The sequence below is a fragment of the Polyodon spathula genome, chromosome 23, assembly GCF_017654505.1.
Source record: "Polyodon spathula isolate WHYD16114869_AA chromosome 23, ASM1765450v1, whole genome shotgun sequence".
NCBI classification, from domain to species: domain Eukaryota; kingdom Metazoa; phylum Chordata; class Actinopteri; order Acipenseriformes; family Polyodontidae; genus Polyodon; species Polyodon spathula.
The window spans coordinates 24323367-24342390 of NC_054556.1; the positions used below are offsets into that span (position 1 = coordinate 24323367).

Sequence of the window (19024 nt, forward strand, 5' to 3'; positions counted from 1 at the left end):
AGCCAGACCCAGAAAGAGGGGAGGGAGTGGGGGCAGAGCACTGGGACAGAAGGGGGACTCTCAAAGTGGGCTGAACTTTCTGAAGGGCACAAAGATATTCAGCCTCTGGCTAACACAATCCGTACTTCTGACTACCGAATAGAACTGCGCCTGGAAAACCAGGACCAACAAGAGTCGAAATGGGAGTGGCGCAATATTTTACCCACTGAATCATAAAATGAATATGAATGAATTGGGTTGATAAAAAGCATACCTGCGTAATATTTACAGGGTTCTTTTAAGGATTCCAGAATCTCTATAAAGTGGCAGTACATCTCTGGAAACGGTATGTCTCTGTGAACTCACGAACAATCTTCACATGACGAGGGTGTCAATAGGGTATATCCAATCACCAAAGAACCAACTTGAATTTATTTCTTGTTATAAACAAATGTACAGAAAACATGCCCAATGTTGTCAACTTTACTGTGGTATAAAAAATCATACTGTTGTAAATAGCAGAACAGGCATTGTACAGTACAAACACAATGACAGCTTGACAATGCACAAGCAAGCAGGGCAAACCAAGGGTAGAATCAAGCTTGGTAAATGAATAATGTAGGCACAGCAAACCTTACTGCCTTATTATTATTATTACTATTATTATTATTATTATTATTATTATTATTATTATTATTATTGTGATTATGTGCTTAATCAATTAACGACAGTACCTTGCTTTCCAAACTACTACTAGTAATAGCAAGTAACTTATTCAACTACAAAAATAAAACACACGCATGCACGCACACACTGACACATACACATGCACGCACGCACACATACACACACAATCTAAGCAAATTCACAACTTTTTTTATTTTAAGGAATCTCCATCAAATGATAAAAATAAGAATGTCATAAAAGTAATAACAAAAACGTTTTCAAAACATGAAAAATATATTCTTATTTTTTGTTTCATTTGAGTTTTTCAATTTCAACTGAAAAAATATTGTAATGGAGGTATTACTAATTTTTGCTAACACAGTACCCCTTAAATTTTGTTTTATTTTATTTTCATTTAAAACCTTTTACGCTGACACCCATAACTTTAAAACCAAACTGTTTATCTTGAACTTATTAAATGAGATGGTTGTTCAATATTTCAAACATATTGTTCCCAAAACCACCACAGAAAGGCAGCTCTAGGATTTAATTTCTGAAATTCCCACTGGTCTCAGTGTGAATCCTGACAGCCACAAACACACTGTTCAAAAGCATATACAATGTTTAAACTGTAACAGAATATACATATAATACAGTGCACTAATTTAGACTGAAACAGGAGAAGCAGCCAATCAAACTGTGCACTATACATTCAAACAACATTAATTTGGTAATCCAGTTTGAAACATTTCACATTCCAAGTCGGAGTCTTCAGCAGGTCCTTCATTGTTTATTGCGATGGACTGAGATTCCATTGGGCTTGGAGTTTCAACCTTTCCATTGGTAGCACCATCGTCACCATGGCTCATCTCAACATCTTCACTTGTGCAACCAATGCTCTGTCCTATGTGCGTGTGTGAGCCCTGGACTTCTGCGTTCGTGTCTTCAACCAGCTCTTCTTGTTCAGCCATGTCCTCGTTGCCAGGGTTGGCAGTCTGATTTGGTAATTCATTCATTCTTGCTGTCTGATCCTCACTCAGCTGAGCCTGCGACACACTTCCTGTGCTTTCTTGGGTATCATCACAGTTGCTCTCCACAGTCTCAGAGCTCTTTTGCTCACAATCTGGATCTTCATTGGTTCCTTCGCTTACACAAGCATCCGTTTGCACACCGCTCTCATTGTCTTTGGGTGCTGTCGTTTCAAGCATGTCAGAACTTCCTGTTCCAGTTCCCTGGTTATCAGTTATATCTGCCTGATCAACTGGCTCGCTATTTTTCAAGCCAGTATCATCTGTAAATGTCTCCCCATTATTACCTGCCTCTGGTAACCCTGAATTTGCTGAATATTCATTTGGCTTTAAATTGCTTCTTCTGCTGTCCTCGTCGAGTCCTTCATCTTTGAATTCCTTGCTGTTGCCGTCCCCTTTCACGGAAGCATGACTCGTACCCTTGGCTGGCTGTACATTATTATCTTGGCATCTTTGTGGGTTATCAAGCTCATTATCAATCGATGACCCCTCTTCAAGAGAGCTGCCTTTGCCTTTCCTTTCTGGGTCTACTCTCTCTGCCAGGTCTTCTGTGGTTTCATCTTTCTTCTCTTTCTCTGGCTCTGCATCTTGCTGCGTTTCTTTTCTCTTTTCTAGCACCGGACGAGCTGCTTCACACTGATTAACTTTGCATGTGGAAAGACTGCCACCGCTGCCTTTCTCCTTACTTTTCTCCCCAGGCGCGTTTCGTGTTTTGAATCGCTTCTGAATTTTCCGTGGACACCAAACGAACGGTTCCTTGGATTCATAGTGATGGTAGGCATATTCAATCAGTTCCCTGCGTTTCTTTTTGTCTCTGATTGAGAACAGGAAGTAGTCCAGAGCACTGCGCTTGACGCTGCCCAGTTCCTTGTTCACCAGGGTCTCAGTCAGGAAAAACTTCACGAGTGGGGCCTGGTAGTGTTCAAACCCAAGCTCTCCCAGGCACTTGAGGATGCGTGATATGCGGAGGTTATTGTGCATGTTTCTGCATTAACAAAGACAAAAGGCAGAGATTTAGTAAAAATAAACTTGTATAAGAGTATTCTGTGTATACATTTTCACTTGGTCCTTGCAGGATATAAAAGACATGTAACTACTTCATTTATTTATAGCTTGATAAGTGAAGGCAAGGAATTAATACTGTGAGTACAGCAGAGGCTGATGTATTTGACGACAGCCTTCTCGAGAACGTCTTGCATTTGGACGTTTGGACAGCTGTTTGAGTCAGACACAAACGCTTAAGGAGTCACATCTATGCTTGTATCTGAGCTAGGTGAGCAAGCGGTGATGTTCAAAGATAATGCATTTCTGCACTGAATTAGAGGCTGTCAGCACTGACCGGTTCAGGTTGCTGAATCTGTCCTCCCAGTTGTTTGCTCGTCTCACTTCTCCAGTCCCCTCATCCACCAGCTCTATACCATAGAACCCCAGCATGAGTTTGTACGACTCGACTAGCCTCCGTTTTGCTTCCTCACATTGCTGAAATGCCTGAGAAATCATGACATTGCACACAGCCAGCATGAGAAGGAGGGGATTGTGTCAGTCTCTGTATCTACTTATTGCAGCTCTTGAATGCAGCTTTGAGAACTTTTTGCTGTATGTCAGCGGACCAGATATCAGGGAACATGAACATGTTGTACAACGGCGTATATTCTAAATTTGGAAAACATTTACAAAAAAAAAAAAAAAAAAGTTACAAATGTATCAGCAGCCCCAGCTTGAGTTTAGATTTCCTGAATAGCTGGTGATTACGAAGTGCATCACTACACAAATCAGTGTCTGTCTTACAATCATACTGTACCACTATGGTATACTGCCCTTTTAAACGTGTCTGACACACTGATTTCAAAAGGCTTGTGTGATGAGTCAAAGGGTTTTCGGTCTGTGATTCAGCCTCCTGACAGTAGATGGCATCAAACCAACTCGGGACTTCCCTTACCAAGATCTCGTGACCATGGCAAAAGTCATCTTTTGAGGGGCGGCACCTTGGTGAGGGGCGGAAGTACGAGTATGTAACTTCCAGCCACTGGAGTCAAGTGAAGGAGAAGGACACGTGTCAGCTGGGGATTGGTGTTCCACTGACTACAGAGGCGGGACATTACATACTAAAGGGAACGTCCTACTGTGTTCGGGGTTGGTCCGAAAGTAAAGTAGGAGGAGTAACGGGTGGAGGGAGAGTCTGGTTTTGTGCAGCGGGATTTTTGAAACACTAACATTTCTTTTGTCTTTTTTTTTTGTTTATGTATGGGTCACCACGAAGACAAATTAAAGACGAGTCATCACAGTTTGTTTTGGATTCCACCCCTGCACTCCTTCCCTCACACCATTTTGTTTTTTGTTTGTTATTTAATCCTTTTGTTGTGTATAGAAAATAAAAATAAATTATTTTCTTTCTGTACACATAAATTACTGTCTGGACATTCCATTTAATACACTCTCGCCTCACAGCTTGATAGAAACATGGACACTATCTGTCTCAGCTCATGCGTGCTGAACCTCCTGTGGGTTTTCATTTGTTCACAAACCTTCATTTCCTTCTTGGTGAGTTCATAGGCCCTGTAGTTCATTCCTGGCTCCCGCAAAGGAAACAACCTAAAAGCATGAATGATTAAATATTAAGACACAGCGGAACTGTTTCCCCTTCAATTACTGTGCTTTACCGTAGTTTTACCAAACTCTTTACCTCACTTACTGATTACTGCCCCCAGTTGTCTGTGCTTTGCCATGCTGCAATGCTCATCCCTACTTTGAAGAAATCTTCTTACCACTGAATGTAGGAGTGAATTCTTTCCAGTTTTCTATAGTTTGTCTTCCAATCAGAGTGAAATTCCTCTATCGTTACCCCTAGACAAGCAAACATAATAAGAGTTTCCATGAAAATAATGTTCATAATAATAATAATAATCATCATCATCATAATAATAATAATAATACATGACTAACATTCACCCTATAAAATACTGACATACTGCACTATTAAAGCTGAATGAAACCTCCTGAATAATGTTATGTTAACATATTGAATTACGTACCGCTTTGTAGTTTTCCCATATACTTAAAGAAAAACTGACAAATTCAAAACTGTGACATTTTTAAACATAACGTGAAATACTACTGTGCTACTATTATGTCTCAATCCTAAAATTCCCTGTGATGCTAAACTTTTGGCCAAGCTGTAGGTCAAAGGGATTCCTCTCAATCCTTGGCTCTCAAGTCCAACTACGCAAAGAGTTCCTTGAAGTAAGAACGGTTTGGGGTCCAGGTCTTAAATGCTCATTGTTTGTCAGCACTGCTTTGCACATAAAACATTCTGAATTAGATTTTCCATTGAGAACTCACTGTAATCACATATGCACAGTTGTTGCTAGTCTGTACGCGATTATCACTTACCGTCAGGCTCAGAAGGAAATGTATTCTGGTAAAACAACAAATTACACATTTCCTTATTTGTATTCGCTTCATTTTCTTGCAGATTCTGTTGGACAAAGACAGGTGAAAAAAACAAAAAACAAACAAACTTGAATTAAAATCAAATTCCACAGGTCTCTGTTCCATCCTTGTGAAACAGAATAATGCACTGCCTATTTTAATGAGATAAAGTTTAAAATTAAATCACAGACACAATACTTACTGGATATCCGTGCCGATAAACCTGCATGTCTTTAGCAGCACGCAGATTTCGCGTAGATTGGAACCCGAAGCTCTGCAAAACAACATAAAAACAGAAGTCAAACTAAAACCTCTCAATCGAACAGAAAAGCATTTTGTCAATGTGTGTTTGCATTGAAAACATTTGTTTTTTGTGGTTTTCACTGGAGTAAAACTAAAGAAAGTAAAAGAGAATGGGTTTTGTTAATTACCCTTTTATGTACAAAGCTATGGCTCAAGGTTTTGCATCACCCTATAGAATAAACACATTTTGCTTCATAAAGTCGAATGAACACTGCTGAATAATGTTATGGTAACTTATTAAACTACATAGTGCTATGTAGTTTTCCATATATTGTACTGAACGAAAAACTGACTAATGTAAAAATGTGACATTTCTAAATCCAACATGAAATACTGTACTACTATTATGGCTTCCGGTAGACTTTTACAATATAATTTTGTAGTTTATTTGATTACATGTTAAAGAAAAGAGCTAAATTATGTCCACAGTTTTATTTATTTTTTTAAATGACATCTCAGTCCTAAAATTCTAGGTGATGCCAAACTGTTGGCCGAGCTGTAGGTCAAAGGGATTCCTCTCAATGCTTGGCTCTCGAAAGAGTCCCCCACAAATCACAAAGCTCCAAACAAATGTTCCTCAGTGAATTTAAAGGTACACTATTAATTCGATGATGACTATGCACTTTTATTTATTAAACTGTGTACCTGGAAACTTACTATTCGAGAAAATAACGTAGTATAAACAGACCAAATGTTTTACTGTCCAGAGGTATGCTAGTGCCACAGTACTGTATTTAATTTCAAATAACGCTCCGATAGTTTTAATAGCATATTGCGGTACTACATCAGGGTAAAAACGTTTGCTGAAGATTCCATATGAATCGCATTGCATTTTTTTTTTTGTCAGACAAAATTATGAAATACTAACCCCTGTTATTCAGCACTGCAAAACTAAAGCACTAGGCCTGCTATCGGAATGTAAAACACACACTGTTTTGGTACATGAGATAACCACTGGTACGTTACGCCTATTGATATTGCTGTAGAATTGTGAAATAAAAATGTCATACAGCGCATTTGTAGTTCCAAAAATATTTCTGGGGTCTACCCGTAGCGCCACACTGATCTCCATAATCAGATGAATCGTCCTCCTCCTCACTCAGTGACTCCCAGGTCGAATCATACGCACAATCCAAATCGTCTTCAGAAGGCATAACTAAGCGAAAATTAAGAGACACTGAAGGTAAGCACTGTACATGCACATAGACAAATACATCAACTTGGGGGAAAAAAAAATAACACAGCCGACGCAATTTTTGACAGCCTTGTTCCAAACAGGAAGGAACGAGCACCCGGCTTCAACAGAGCAGAAAGCGAAAGTTCCATTCGCAAAGAGCTCTCAAGCGGTGGCCGCAACCAAACCGCCTGTTTCCAGTTCATTTGTCCGTAACAACCGGCGCTGTAGTTTAAGCACTTGCATTATTACGTCTGGTTAAATTTTCATAAATGTAATAATATTTTAATTAAATTAATGTATTTACTTAAATCGAACAATACTTAAAAGTACAGTTCCATACGGTACAGAGACCCTAGGATCTTAATTCGTAAGGGTTATTGATATTGTATAGCGAAATTAAGTAGGCACAAAATAATGCATACATTAATTAATAATAAAAATAAAATAAAAAATCATAGAGTGTAATGTAGGGTTAAAAGAAAAGAAAGTATTGTAGACTTCACATTATTTTAGGTGACTCATATAAATGCAGTATGTGATGCTTTTTATTAGGATTCACAAGTTGCAATTCTGCGCAGGATAATGTCTCGTTCATAAAATTGATGTCAGCAAACAGCAGCCAGACTCTGCCTCAATCCAGTGTGAAATGGCCACATCTATTACAGTACTTATGCAACCAGTAATAGGTCTCGCATGATTCTTAATTCAATTTTATGAGAACCCACCACAGCGTGGACAATAGCAAAACAATAAGTATGCCAGAAATCTTTTGCCCTGCATTGTCTTCCCAGTAATGTTTATACATAAATAATGCTACCCTGTATACATTTGCAACATGTTACTGTTTGTTTCATGCAAATGCATTATACTATGTAATTTTCATACGTGATTGCTTCCACAGTGTTGTGCAGCAGTCTAAAAGGCCCCCTTCCTGTAATACTTTTAAAGACGTTTAAAATGTAAAAATACTTTTGCATGTAACAAACATGACTAAATTGGTCATGCAGGGCAGAATAAATGTAAGGTATTGAATTTCCTAATTATTTTTATGAGTGAGTTTTACTCTATATGTATTTTAATAATTGTGACGCCACTGCTGAATACTAACACATTTAAACAAGCAGGGCACGTGGAATTTCCAGCACATCCTTCGGTGGAACTACAAGCGTCAGTTGCGGTATCTTTCTGTTGTAGATTCACAGAAGGGGAGTATTATACACTAGTATGCTTTCTTTTTCCATCTCTTCAGAACTGGATTGGGATTAAATCATTGCGCAAGATTATCTTTATCGTGCTGTGTCTGTTTATAACTGATTATGAAACCAAGGGCGGGTATTTAGTGGGCATTATAGTGGGTCAACTGTTAGATATCAAATATAATTGTGTCAGGTATCACAATTATTATTATTATTATTATTATTATTATTATTATTATTATTATTATTATTATCCAGCAGTGAGACACCCCCAGTGTGAGGTGGTGAGAATCAGTGCCCCCTAGTGGGAGACACTGCTGCAGAGCTGCAGGAGCAAGAAATGCAGACAAATGGCTCAATTCTGGGAAAATGTAGGAAAGCAAATTCCTTTTAATGGGAAGTATCCATATTTCTCAGTGCAAATAATACATGAACGGTGCACTAAGCAGTATTTGCCATTACGCTTTCCAAGCCCTTCTCCCAAAGAAGACCGCAAGGGACTGTGTTCAAGTAGTGCTTCCCATGGTAGTGGACTCACAGATCGTTTAGATTCTCAAGTATCACAACAAATTGGGTTTTGTGTCAGTGTAATTGAAAGGATCTTGGTACAAAGTGCTAGCCACTGGTGTTATCAGAAATGAGAATGCTGGTACAGGACTCTATCTCCCTTGGCTGCTGGCTGTATGAGCCAGCGTTCTGCATCTAGAATGATGGGGTGTGCAGAGCATTGTGTGTCACAGTCTTAAACACTCCATACACTCCAACAGTTCTGTCCAACCTCATTTTGAAATATCTCCAAACCACAGTCATTCCTCTTTTAATTATGGCTCCTGTCAGTTGTTACTGGTTACTTGGTTCTCCTGTTTACTTCCTTCCAAATTTCTTTTCAAGTGGATAAGCCGTTCTCAAGACAGAGCTAGCAGTGTTGCCTCTTTATCTTTGTACAGTGTGATCAGACACCTTTACAAAATAATACATGGAACACCAAAAAGTCATTGGACTATAAAACTTGAATATGTGATTTAAACATGAACAGCGATTATAATTTTTTCCCCTATGCATTTGACGGTTGGTGTGACAGAGCAATGGACCTCTGCAAATCAGTAACAAGAAGAAAATTAGACGTAAGGAAGATAATTAAACTGCAGCTTGCAGAGACAGTCTATTTTTAATTGGTGTTCTTTCGCTGAAAACCCAGTTGGTATTAAAATAGAAAGGTGACCCATGTAGGTTGTTACAAGCATTAAGAAAAAGCCATATTGTGTACGATCTTCCAGATTGAGTCAGTGAAGCGGGCAGCTTGTCAAAGAGGCTTGTTAACAATGATCAGCCAGCTCCTTGTTGATTGCTTTGAAAACAGCAAAGCAACAGAATCATCACCATTACTTATTGCAGCTAATTGCATGGCTTTGGGAGCGGTATAGCATTCATTCAAACGCGCACTTTCGACTGGTAATGGTTCCTGATAGTCTTCCTTTTTTCTTGTCAGTGTCATTTCACCAAAGTGAGTAACATTCAATAAAATAGCACTTTGTATCCACAGATTATCTTAACACCCAGTGATAGTGTTTAACCCTTTTGTCTTAGATTCGACTTGCAACTAGATAGATTGGTAACACCAGCATGTTTAAAATGAACTCGTTACTGCCCAGGGTATGTTTCCATACCCGTTTAATGCCAATTTTCTCAATGTCAAATATATTGGACACTGGGCAGCAAAGGGTTCAAATCTATTGATGCAAAAGTAGGGTGGACTTTTGAACCAAAATTATACAAGAACTCCTCTTTTTTTGATAGCCTTTTAAAAGAGATCAAACATTTCCAGTTGCTTTAGAAAGGGAAAAACAAGGCATCAATTAAACCTACTGAGAAAATGGGTGGTCAGGCATGACAAGATAATGATTTCTTAAAATAACAGCACGCTGTAAACTCCATAGGCAAGTTCTGTGCACTGTAATTGTTTTAAAAAAAAAAAAAAAGTTTACCCAATTAAACTCGTCACGGCTACAATGTTATTTAATACTTGAAGATAATTGGCTTTAAAAATAAAATACAGGCTCCTGGTGGTTGTAATGTCGTTTTAATTGTTTTTTTTTTAAATTTTTGTTTACATTTCCCTTGCTATTGCTGTGATATATGCAATCCATTCAAAGTCATGTGACAATGTGACCTTTTAACCCTTACAGCCCCGCCTAGAGTAGAGAGCTCTACAACTTTACAGACAGAGAGTAAGTGGTGCTGGCAATGCTGAATGGTCAAACTGTCACATGGCTTGAATTCAATGGGTCCTGTAGCTGCTCTTGTGTTCTGTTTGCCGTCCATATCTTATACTGCTAGATCACACAAACAGTGTTTATATTAGGAAGCCAGAGTACCATCAGCTGTGCATATTGCCAGCTTTGCAGCAAGATGCAATAAACAGATAATCGCTAGATGGCTCTGGCTCTTCTAGAAAACACTTTGTCTGCTCTAGTCTATGTTAGATTTGTCTATAGAAGGCAACTAGAACTGACAAGCAATTCCTGAAGTCAGCTTATAGTACTTTGCCGCAGATACAAAAATAAAGTTATTTGAAGCTCCTTGATCAAGATGTGATCAAGAAAATGACCAAGTTACGCAAGACACATTAGAGCCGGTGGGAAACGTCCATGCTGCTTAAATACCATTAAAAAAAAGCAGGACCCAGCATTTCTGTGTCTCTGATTCTAACCTGTCCGAAGCCCCTGACACACCTCTAGGCGACAGGTCTGTTTCTGTAAGTGTAACTGCAGCTTTAAAAAGGTTATCAGTAAATCAGATCCGGCATGTTCCAGTGTGATCTTAAATTACCCCCCTCCTTTCTCTGGATTTGAAGTTCTATTTTAATCTTAGTTACCATGGAAACGGAGAGATGTTCAAGCCCTGTGCAATAAGGGCTGATTTTACTGTCACAGCTGGGATTTAACTGTTACACCGGATTCTGCTGAATCAACGCCCCGGTTTGAACGATCGCCAGGTTTTAGCTGAAAGTAACATTTTCACCATTAATTTCCTCTTTTTAATAAGCATGCGCAAATAATGTCTGAGGGGAAATATCGCAGCTCCCGTGAATAGAAAAAAACTGCCTGGAAGTAGTTGCTGTCTGCATTAATGATTGAGGCAGTTGCTTCCATCATCAATGGTGAAGGTTCAGATGACGAAGATGTGGAGTTCAGTGGTTTCAGATCCGATGATTAATGCCTGTAATTTCGCCGCTGCCTGAATCAACATATATATATATATTTTCTAATTGGAAAGAAATCCAAATTTCTGAAGATACATTTCAGAATGATAATATCCATTTGACTAGAATTTAGCCACAGTGATTAAAAAAACAAATGTTGACTTGGCCCACTCACATGTTACAGTTGTTCAATATGCTTTATTGTGCCTTTTATTTACAACGCAAGACCTATGGACAGTGGAACAGAGCAGGATCAGTTTCCTCATCAGATCAATATATGATGTTCTCCCATCATCACAGAACCTAAACCTCTGGGTGGGTGAGGATCCCTCATGTCCTTTGTGTTCATCACCTGCAACTTTAAGGCACATTTTGACAGGATGTAAGGTGGGTCTTAGCCAAGGGCGGTTTACCAATAAGTTGCCAGCAGTTCTCAGAGATGTCGGGTTCAGTGGCCAAGAGCTGCGTTGCATAGTGAAGAACTTCTGAAAAAGGAGCAGCAACTGACTATAGTTGAGATGAAAATATTCTGGCTGGGGATCTGAAGCACAATCCGAAGAAAGCAATGCTGAAGTACGGGTAAGTAAGCTAGGCTAAGTTGAGTGGGGGGCGGAGAGGGGTGATGCTGGGATGCCAGAATCACTGTCAAGCCCTTTTGAGGTGTTGTGGGCTAGTCGACAAAACACAGAGGATGGAAGGTGCCCACTTTAAGACCCCAGAGATGTACCCTACTTAGCTCAATCCAGACGTTTATCATGCTGATGTGCTGCACTATAGTTGATCCCTGGAGCCAGCATCACAGCCGTTGTGTGTGCTGATGCGCTTGGAAGGCAAAATAAGCTGATCCCGGGAGCCAACATTACACCTCAGCCATCAACACCAAGCAGAAGGATATCTATATCATCAGATGGAAAGAAATGCAAATGGATGGAGATGCAGATGGATCACATTAGTTTACTGTAAAGCTACATCTTAGTTTGTGCTTATCTTGGCATGAGCTGAGTTCAAATCAGTATGAAGTTTTAACATCTACTTTTTATAAATAATTACATCATGTCACGCTCATGTTTTTTAAATGCATTAATGAAATAGATGGATTGGTCAAATGTTTATACATTAACAAGATGGGTACAAATGGCATGCATTTATTATTTCAGGGTGACAGAAAAGGATTAATGCTTTAGTGATTTGTGTTCCACATTTGGCAGCAGTGCAAAAAAAAAAAAAAAAAAAAATTCATTTAAAAATAAATAAATAAATAAAGAATAATCGTTTTAGCCTGGACTTGCAACAGCTGAAGGAAATCCTTATAAAAATGAATCTTATTAATGTTACCATATTTTATGTAGCAACAATTAGGTACCATTTTATATTTGTGTCTGCAAAACCACTTTCTATTAAACTATAGTGTCTTTATGGATTCTACCCCACCTTCCCCACCCTATAATGACTGAATAAGTGAACCACTGATAATGTTCCAGGTGACGTACAAACATGTATATACATAATTGACATATATATAGATATATATATATATATATATATCTATATATATCTATCTATATATATATATCTATCTATCTATCTATCTATCTATCTATATATATATATATATATATATATATATATATATATATATATATATATACACACACACACACACACACACACACACACACATATGTACCATTCTTTTTATATATAAACAGCTATCAGGTTCTTTTTAAACTTGGCTGACGGGTAACATTTTTTGCAAGATGCTCTATATATACCGCAAAAAAAAATAAAAAAAAGATAAATAAATTTGCAATATAATTATATTTTTCCTACTGTGCAAAATCATGTCTCATTTACATTTATTTCGTCGTTGACTTGGCTATTGTCTTACAAAAATGCATAATAGGAGGTTTGTTTTTTATTTTTTACATCAAATTATTGTATGACTCATAGAACTAGCCACAACACCAATCTGGGGCATAATTTAATTCAGAGATGAGTGAGAACAAAGCACACTGACAATTTCACATACTGTTTTCTGCCTTCAGCTTCTAAAGTGCTGCTGGAGGAAAAGCATACTTTGTACTGCTAATGCTCCAACCTAATTAACCCTGTCTGTATAAACTGTGCGTGTGCATTTGCTTATGCTTTCATTCTTTGTATAGTCACACTGTTTTCTTTTATACATTTAAATACAGAATTTAGTCATCTAACCAGTGGCATACAGGCATCTTATTACTCTCTTTAACTCTTTATTAATCCAGCTGAGGACAATGATAATATTTAATAATATATGAAATAAAAGTAACCCCTAACACATGATTAGGTTACATGCAGCACCCGTATTGTGTCTATTATCACACAATTTGAAGCCATCAGTGCAGTGCGTGTTAATTCACTCTGTCTTGCCTAAGGAAGTGGCTTCTTGCGTTTAACCCGCTTGCTTTAATCTGACATTCTGCCATAACCTACTGGATCTTTTGCTGAACTCCAGTTTATTATGCAGTATTTTGCGTAGATGACGCAAGGACATTGCATATGAGAAAGAATCCTTACTTAGGAGCCACATTGATATATGATATGATAGCTTTAAAATAGCAGGGGTCCGACTCTTAACACTGCAAAGGTTAACCGTGGTTATGAAGACACAATGTGCTCCACGTCATGCAGCATAATTGGATCCGATGTATTCTGTAAAGGTTGTGCTATGATGTCATTGTGAACTTCCAGAACAACGTAAAACAACGAGCACAGTACACATTCATTTAATTTCATGTGACTTTAATGAGTAAACAAGTCCATTGCAGACGGATTAGTAAACCACTTATTAATAAACATATTTCTGCTGCCGTCAACAACCTAATGAGATTGTTCCCCACAGAGGACTACTGGCTGTAAAACATTTCAAATAAATACAGTTCTATATCTATTTACAGTTCAGTAATGTTCAGAATGGGGATGTTTATTTATTCTACAGAATGACAGCCGAAATTATTTTTTATCTGAGGCACCTTTATAAAGAAAATGCGATGGATGCATCTATTATATAAAATAATATATGTTTTTTTTTTTTTTTTTAATCTTATTCGTTTTTGTCTTGCCTGTTGGGAACATGATTATACTGAGAGAGTCATTCATAGGGAGGGAGAATGATGTCGTAGTGGCTAGTTGGTTTGCATTGTTCAGCCCAAGACCTGATTGAAAGGACAGGAAATGGAAATATTCTGACCGCTATTGTTACCTGTCTTAACTGGGTATACTTGCAACCTTCACATGGCGGCAACAACAAGAGACAGGATTTTACATTGTAAAAGAATGCCTTCGGATCAATTGCAGAGCTTGCTCATATATTCTATATATATAAAACATGTCGTTCAAAGTAAGCACAGTTCAAGCTTCACTCTGTTAACGCACAATATGACTTTTCTTTCAAATATTGTATTTTTTTTATAATTAATAAAATTACTTATGACCCACACTTGAAACCGTGTCCCAGATCCACTGCTCTGGTATTTGTGCACTTATTAAGTTGGAAACCTTGCTTCGTTTAAGTGAATATCCTGATTTAAAGAACACATGCTATATGAAAATACATGTCATTGAAGGGGAGAAGAAAAAATCGTTTCTATAACAGAAAGTGTTTTTGCAGCATCATTTAGGGCCCATTGTGTCAATGACAATAATGCTGTTTGATAATTAATATTTCCCAGTCAATAAAAAAAAAACAAAAAAAAAACTCCAAATGCCATACTAATAATGTAATATTTATATAGTGAATTGATGCCTCAGTAAAAGCAGTGGGTTTTTATTAGATTTCATACTTTCCTGAAGCAGAGTAATAAAAGCACACATCAATTGAATGATATTCAGAAGATTATAGAGCACTGTTTCTATAATGCAGCAAACATAGACACAATTCAATGGCTGCTGGTAACAGGAACAGTGAAATAATGTTGTGCTTTACATTTCAAGATTTTCAGCATGGGATTAACCTGTGGCTTATGGACGGGACTGTCTATCGTATCACCTTGTGGTTTTAGAGAGCCAGTGGACTCAACTGAGAAGATTCAGAGCTATAAATTCAGCATTGTCCAAGTCAGATTTAATGCAGTGACAGATGCTCTCAGATGCCTGCTATATGTATGTGGTTTTTGTGTGTGTGTTTGTGTGTGTGTGTGTGTGTGTGTATTAAAATAATAACTTTAATAGAGTAGCCAGAAAATATTGAATTGAGAGTTTCAAGACAAAATGGGAAAAAATATGAGAATAACATGTAGATTTCCTTATATAAATGAAAGACCAGGGATTTCTTAAAAGCATCTCAAGAGACACAGAATTAGTTATGTGTGCTGTGCTTCAACAAACGCCCCCAGCTAAAGAGTGAAGTATTAGAAGTAGGTTTTTTTTTTAATTAGAAGTATCTTGTATGGGATTTGTTTTTTTGTAGGCAATTAAAAACAAATGTTGAATGAATCATGAATTGCTTTTGGTTAATAAAGATTCCTTATATTAATAGAACTAAAAAAAAAAGAAAAAAGTAATTGCCGAAAAATGTACATTGAAGCCACAGTAGATAATTTAGTAATTAAGAAAAAAATAATAATGCTCCCACAGCAGAGTATTTGGAAACACAATATTGAGCTGAGAACCTTCCATGAAAGTGGGGGTTAGGCACAGAAGCATAGGGGAGTCCAATGTTCAAGGGGCGATGTAAGAAAGGTGTCAGATTGCTCCTGCCGCTCTGAGGAAGAGTGAAAATGAACCGCATTATAACTACATTGCACAGGGAACAGCATAGCATGATGCAGTAGTTACATTTCAAATGCAGTTTAACATCAAACTTTCATCGATGCAATTTAAAATGTAGTTTATGATTAGTTTGCTTTTGTGCCGTTCCTTGACCAGACTAGATATATAATCTTTTACACGCTTGAACAACCCAGCTGAGCACTCAGCAGAGGTTTGTAAGCATTTGATAAATGTCTTCAATCACATTTGACCAATTTCATTGTGAGACAGTTGAAGTCCTGTACTATGAGATGGAGTTTGGCCTCAGTGGTCAACTTAGAAGTGAACAGTTTTATGTGTGTTTATGCTGTTTGTAAATAAGTCAACCGGCTTTAGCTAAAAGAGTTTATAGAGTCATTGCAATCACTGTGATATTTGATTCTATAATGTTCACTGTTAAAGGTCATTAAGAAATTAAAGGTATTCATACAAGATATCTTTAATTTGTGCATTCAAACAGAATTATTTTGACATTCACCATGTAAATGTAAAGAGTAATGATATAAAATTAATTAATAATCCTCATCTTACTGAAAAAAGAATGCAAAAAAATCTACCTTGAAATCCCAAATTATTTAGGTTTATTATTATTTCCTTTTGCAATTAAACAAATCCAGAAATGATAGAGGACTCAATATAGTTAAAGATGTATTTTTTGCACCTCCTTGAATGAAGTGTAATGTCATGCACTCCTGCTTCTTGCTAGTTAGCCAGACCCGTGTCAAACACAGCTGCTGTTTAAGGCCTGTGATTCTCCCCTCAGTGGCGCTGTTTATTCTCCATGCTTGTCAATCTGTAAAAATGTCTACACCAGTTCCAGCTTGTGTACTGCAAACAGTTATAAATGTCACCCTCCAACTTCGTCTGCTACAGCTGTGGCCAGAAGTTTTACATCACATCAAATTTTAGGATTGAGACATAATTACAAATAAATAAATAAATATATATATATATATATATATATATATATATATATATATATATATATATATATATATATATATATATATATATGAACATAATTTAGATCTTTTATTTCACATCATGTAATCAAAGAAACCACAAAATAATATCGCATAATGATACTGGAAGCCATAATAGCAGTAAGGTATTTCATGTTACATTTCGAAATGTCCATGAAAAATGTTGTCAGTTTTTTCATTAAGTATATGGAAAATTACAGAGCGGTATGTGATTCAATATATTAACGTAACATTATTCAGCAGGTTTCATTCCCCTTTATGAAGCAGAATAAGCTCATTCTATAGGGTGATGCAAAACTAGTCTCTGTAAATAGGCTGTGTGGCTACATCCATCTCTCTGACTGTAGAAGCTTATTATAAGGACTCAATGACACATGACAGTCCTTGTGCTTTCCTTTTCCATTTCTTTCACACTGGCAATATATCTACCAGGCTTTTTAGATGTTTTTTTTTAACAACAGTGATTTCTAGCTTCTAGCTGATATTAATAAACAGCCATAGAGCAGGTATTGATAGCAGAGGCTTACTGCTCCCACATAAATGTGAACAAAATTGCACAGTCAACATTATTAAGTGTGGTGGAAGAATAAAATGATAAAAATAGAGCCCTTTTTCTTGTTAGATAGCTGAGAGAGGCTGCCAGGGGTAGCATTATTCAAGGGTCTCTGCCGACGGGAACGGGGCGCTGATGAACGGTAATTCATTGAAGTTGAAATAGAAAGTGAATCATGAATTAAAGTGTCACGATTTCTATGGCCACAAGCGAGTTTGCAAAAAAAAAATTCCTGAGTGCCACTTCAGTCATTAAACTGGACCCTGCTTTCATGATTTCTTCTGAACTGCTTCAGGTTTAAATACCATCAAATGTAATGTAAGAAAAATACTTTTTTTATAGCAGTATTGATCTAATTTTTAGTATCTACTGCTCTGTTTCTTTTTGAAGATGGCAATTATTCAGAGCTGTATTTATTTATCGCAATCACTCACTTTAGCCACTGTTTGTTAGGGTGGTGTCTCCTGAGTTTAGCAGTTCAGTTCAGTTCTGGTTGCCTGGCACAGATATAGGCAACACAAGCTGGTGCCTGAGTGATGGTCTACTTTGGGTCATGTTTTCTGTGGTATTGCCAGCAATATACAACAGTGCAGTAAATGGTGCTGATTAATCATATTCTCCCCTCACACCCTTATTAACTATCAGAAAAAAAATATTTTTTTCTGTTGCAGGTTTTTTTTTTTTTTTTTGTATCACTGCTTCTGACTTAAAGGTCATGTCATTTACTGCTGGGGGAAAAAAAAAAAATCTTGTTGCCATGACAGCACCGAGCGGCTATCTCTTGGCCCATAATATGCTGACTGCAACTGCAGTGGAGAAATAAAACAACACTTATATTCTGTAAGGTAAACAATTATTGGCAAATACTTATTTTCACACTGCAGTGGTTTTTTCAACCACAGCTATACTGTACCAGAGGAGACAGAATCCAACACAATGCAAACAACCAAACAAAATGTTGTCAACCAAGCGCACCCCCAGAAATCTTCCACATGGTCCGCACAACTGAACCACACCAACGTCCCATCTCATGCCGATAGTGACTCAGCATGATGTAAAATGTGTCAGCCAATCAGAGTTCTTTCCTTTGTTTCACAGCACCAACTTGTGGGAACTCCTGATCTTTTTTTGCCTCCTACAAATACTGTACGTGTTGAAACAGAAAGGAGGTTTATTCAAATAATTCTAGCAATTTACAGTGCTTAATTGGTTTAATGGTGAGCGGAAATTAAATGAAAGGGTTATCATGAAGACATCTTCAAACAGCTTGCTGAACATTTTAAAATCAGCTTTTATATGACCTCCCTTGAAATACTACAGAACAGTGTTCAGAAGAACAACTTATTTTCCCTGCCAGGCCACCTTCGGTGTGCTCTGATCTGAATCTTATGCAAACTGATAGCTACCAAATTATCCTAATTTCTTGAATTAAATACAGAAAACTGGGCACAGCTCTGTTTCTTTTGTGTCAATAAATATCTTTGACCTTCAGCTGTAGCTACGAGGGAACGGATCTTACCTAATTGCCCGTTCAGTGTAGGCGTGGAGCACAGTTAAGTCAACAAGGAGGAAAGAGTTGTGACATTATTATTATAGAAACACTGATTTGCATCTGCCATGCTGCAGTTTCCAGTGGGCAGCAGTTTTCTTTTTATCAGATCAAATCAGGATTATTTCCAGTATGTGGACTTCTCCATGGACCAGCAACTTGGAATAGAGAAGT

General features: G+C 37.4%; 1 protein-coding gene across 1 annotated transcript; it reads right to left on the reverse strand.

Moving 5' to 3' along the window:
- Positions 1 to 984: 984 nt before the first annotated feature.
- Positions 985 to 6718, reverse strand: LOC121297745 (opioid growth factor receptor-like protein 1). The gene is made up of 7 exons (XM_041224218.1): positions 6416 to 6718; positions 5305 to 5376; positions 5064 to 5148; positions 4439 to 4517; positions 4199 to 4265; positions 3013 to 3161; positions 985 to 2658 (listed from the first exon to the last, which is right to left on the reverse strand). Exons 1-7 carry the CDS (start codon positions 6557 to 6559, stop codon positions 1368 to 1370), a joined length of 1887 nt encoding a protein of 628 aa, XP_041080152.1. The 5' UTR covers positions 6560 to 6718; the 3' UTR covers positions 985 to 1367.
- Positions 6719 to 19024: the final 12306 nt, after the last annotated feature.

What these genes read in the sequence shown, in the direction of transcription:
- LOC121297745 (XM_041224218.1), bottom strand. Translation starts at nt 6,559, where the DNA reads ATGCCTTCTGAAGACGATTTGGATTGTGCGTATGATTCGACCTGGGAG. An exon ending in TTTGGAACTACAAATGCGCT is followed by an intron (nt 5,377 to 6,415) that starts GTATGACATTTT and finishes GTTGTTTTGCAG; the next exon opens with AGCTTCGGGTTCCAATCTAC. An exon ending in TCACCAAGAAGGAAATGAAG is followed by an intron (nt 3,162 to 4,198) that starts GTTTGTGAACAA and finishes ATGATTTCTCAG; the next exon opens with GCATTTCAGCAATGTGAGGA.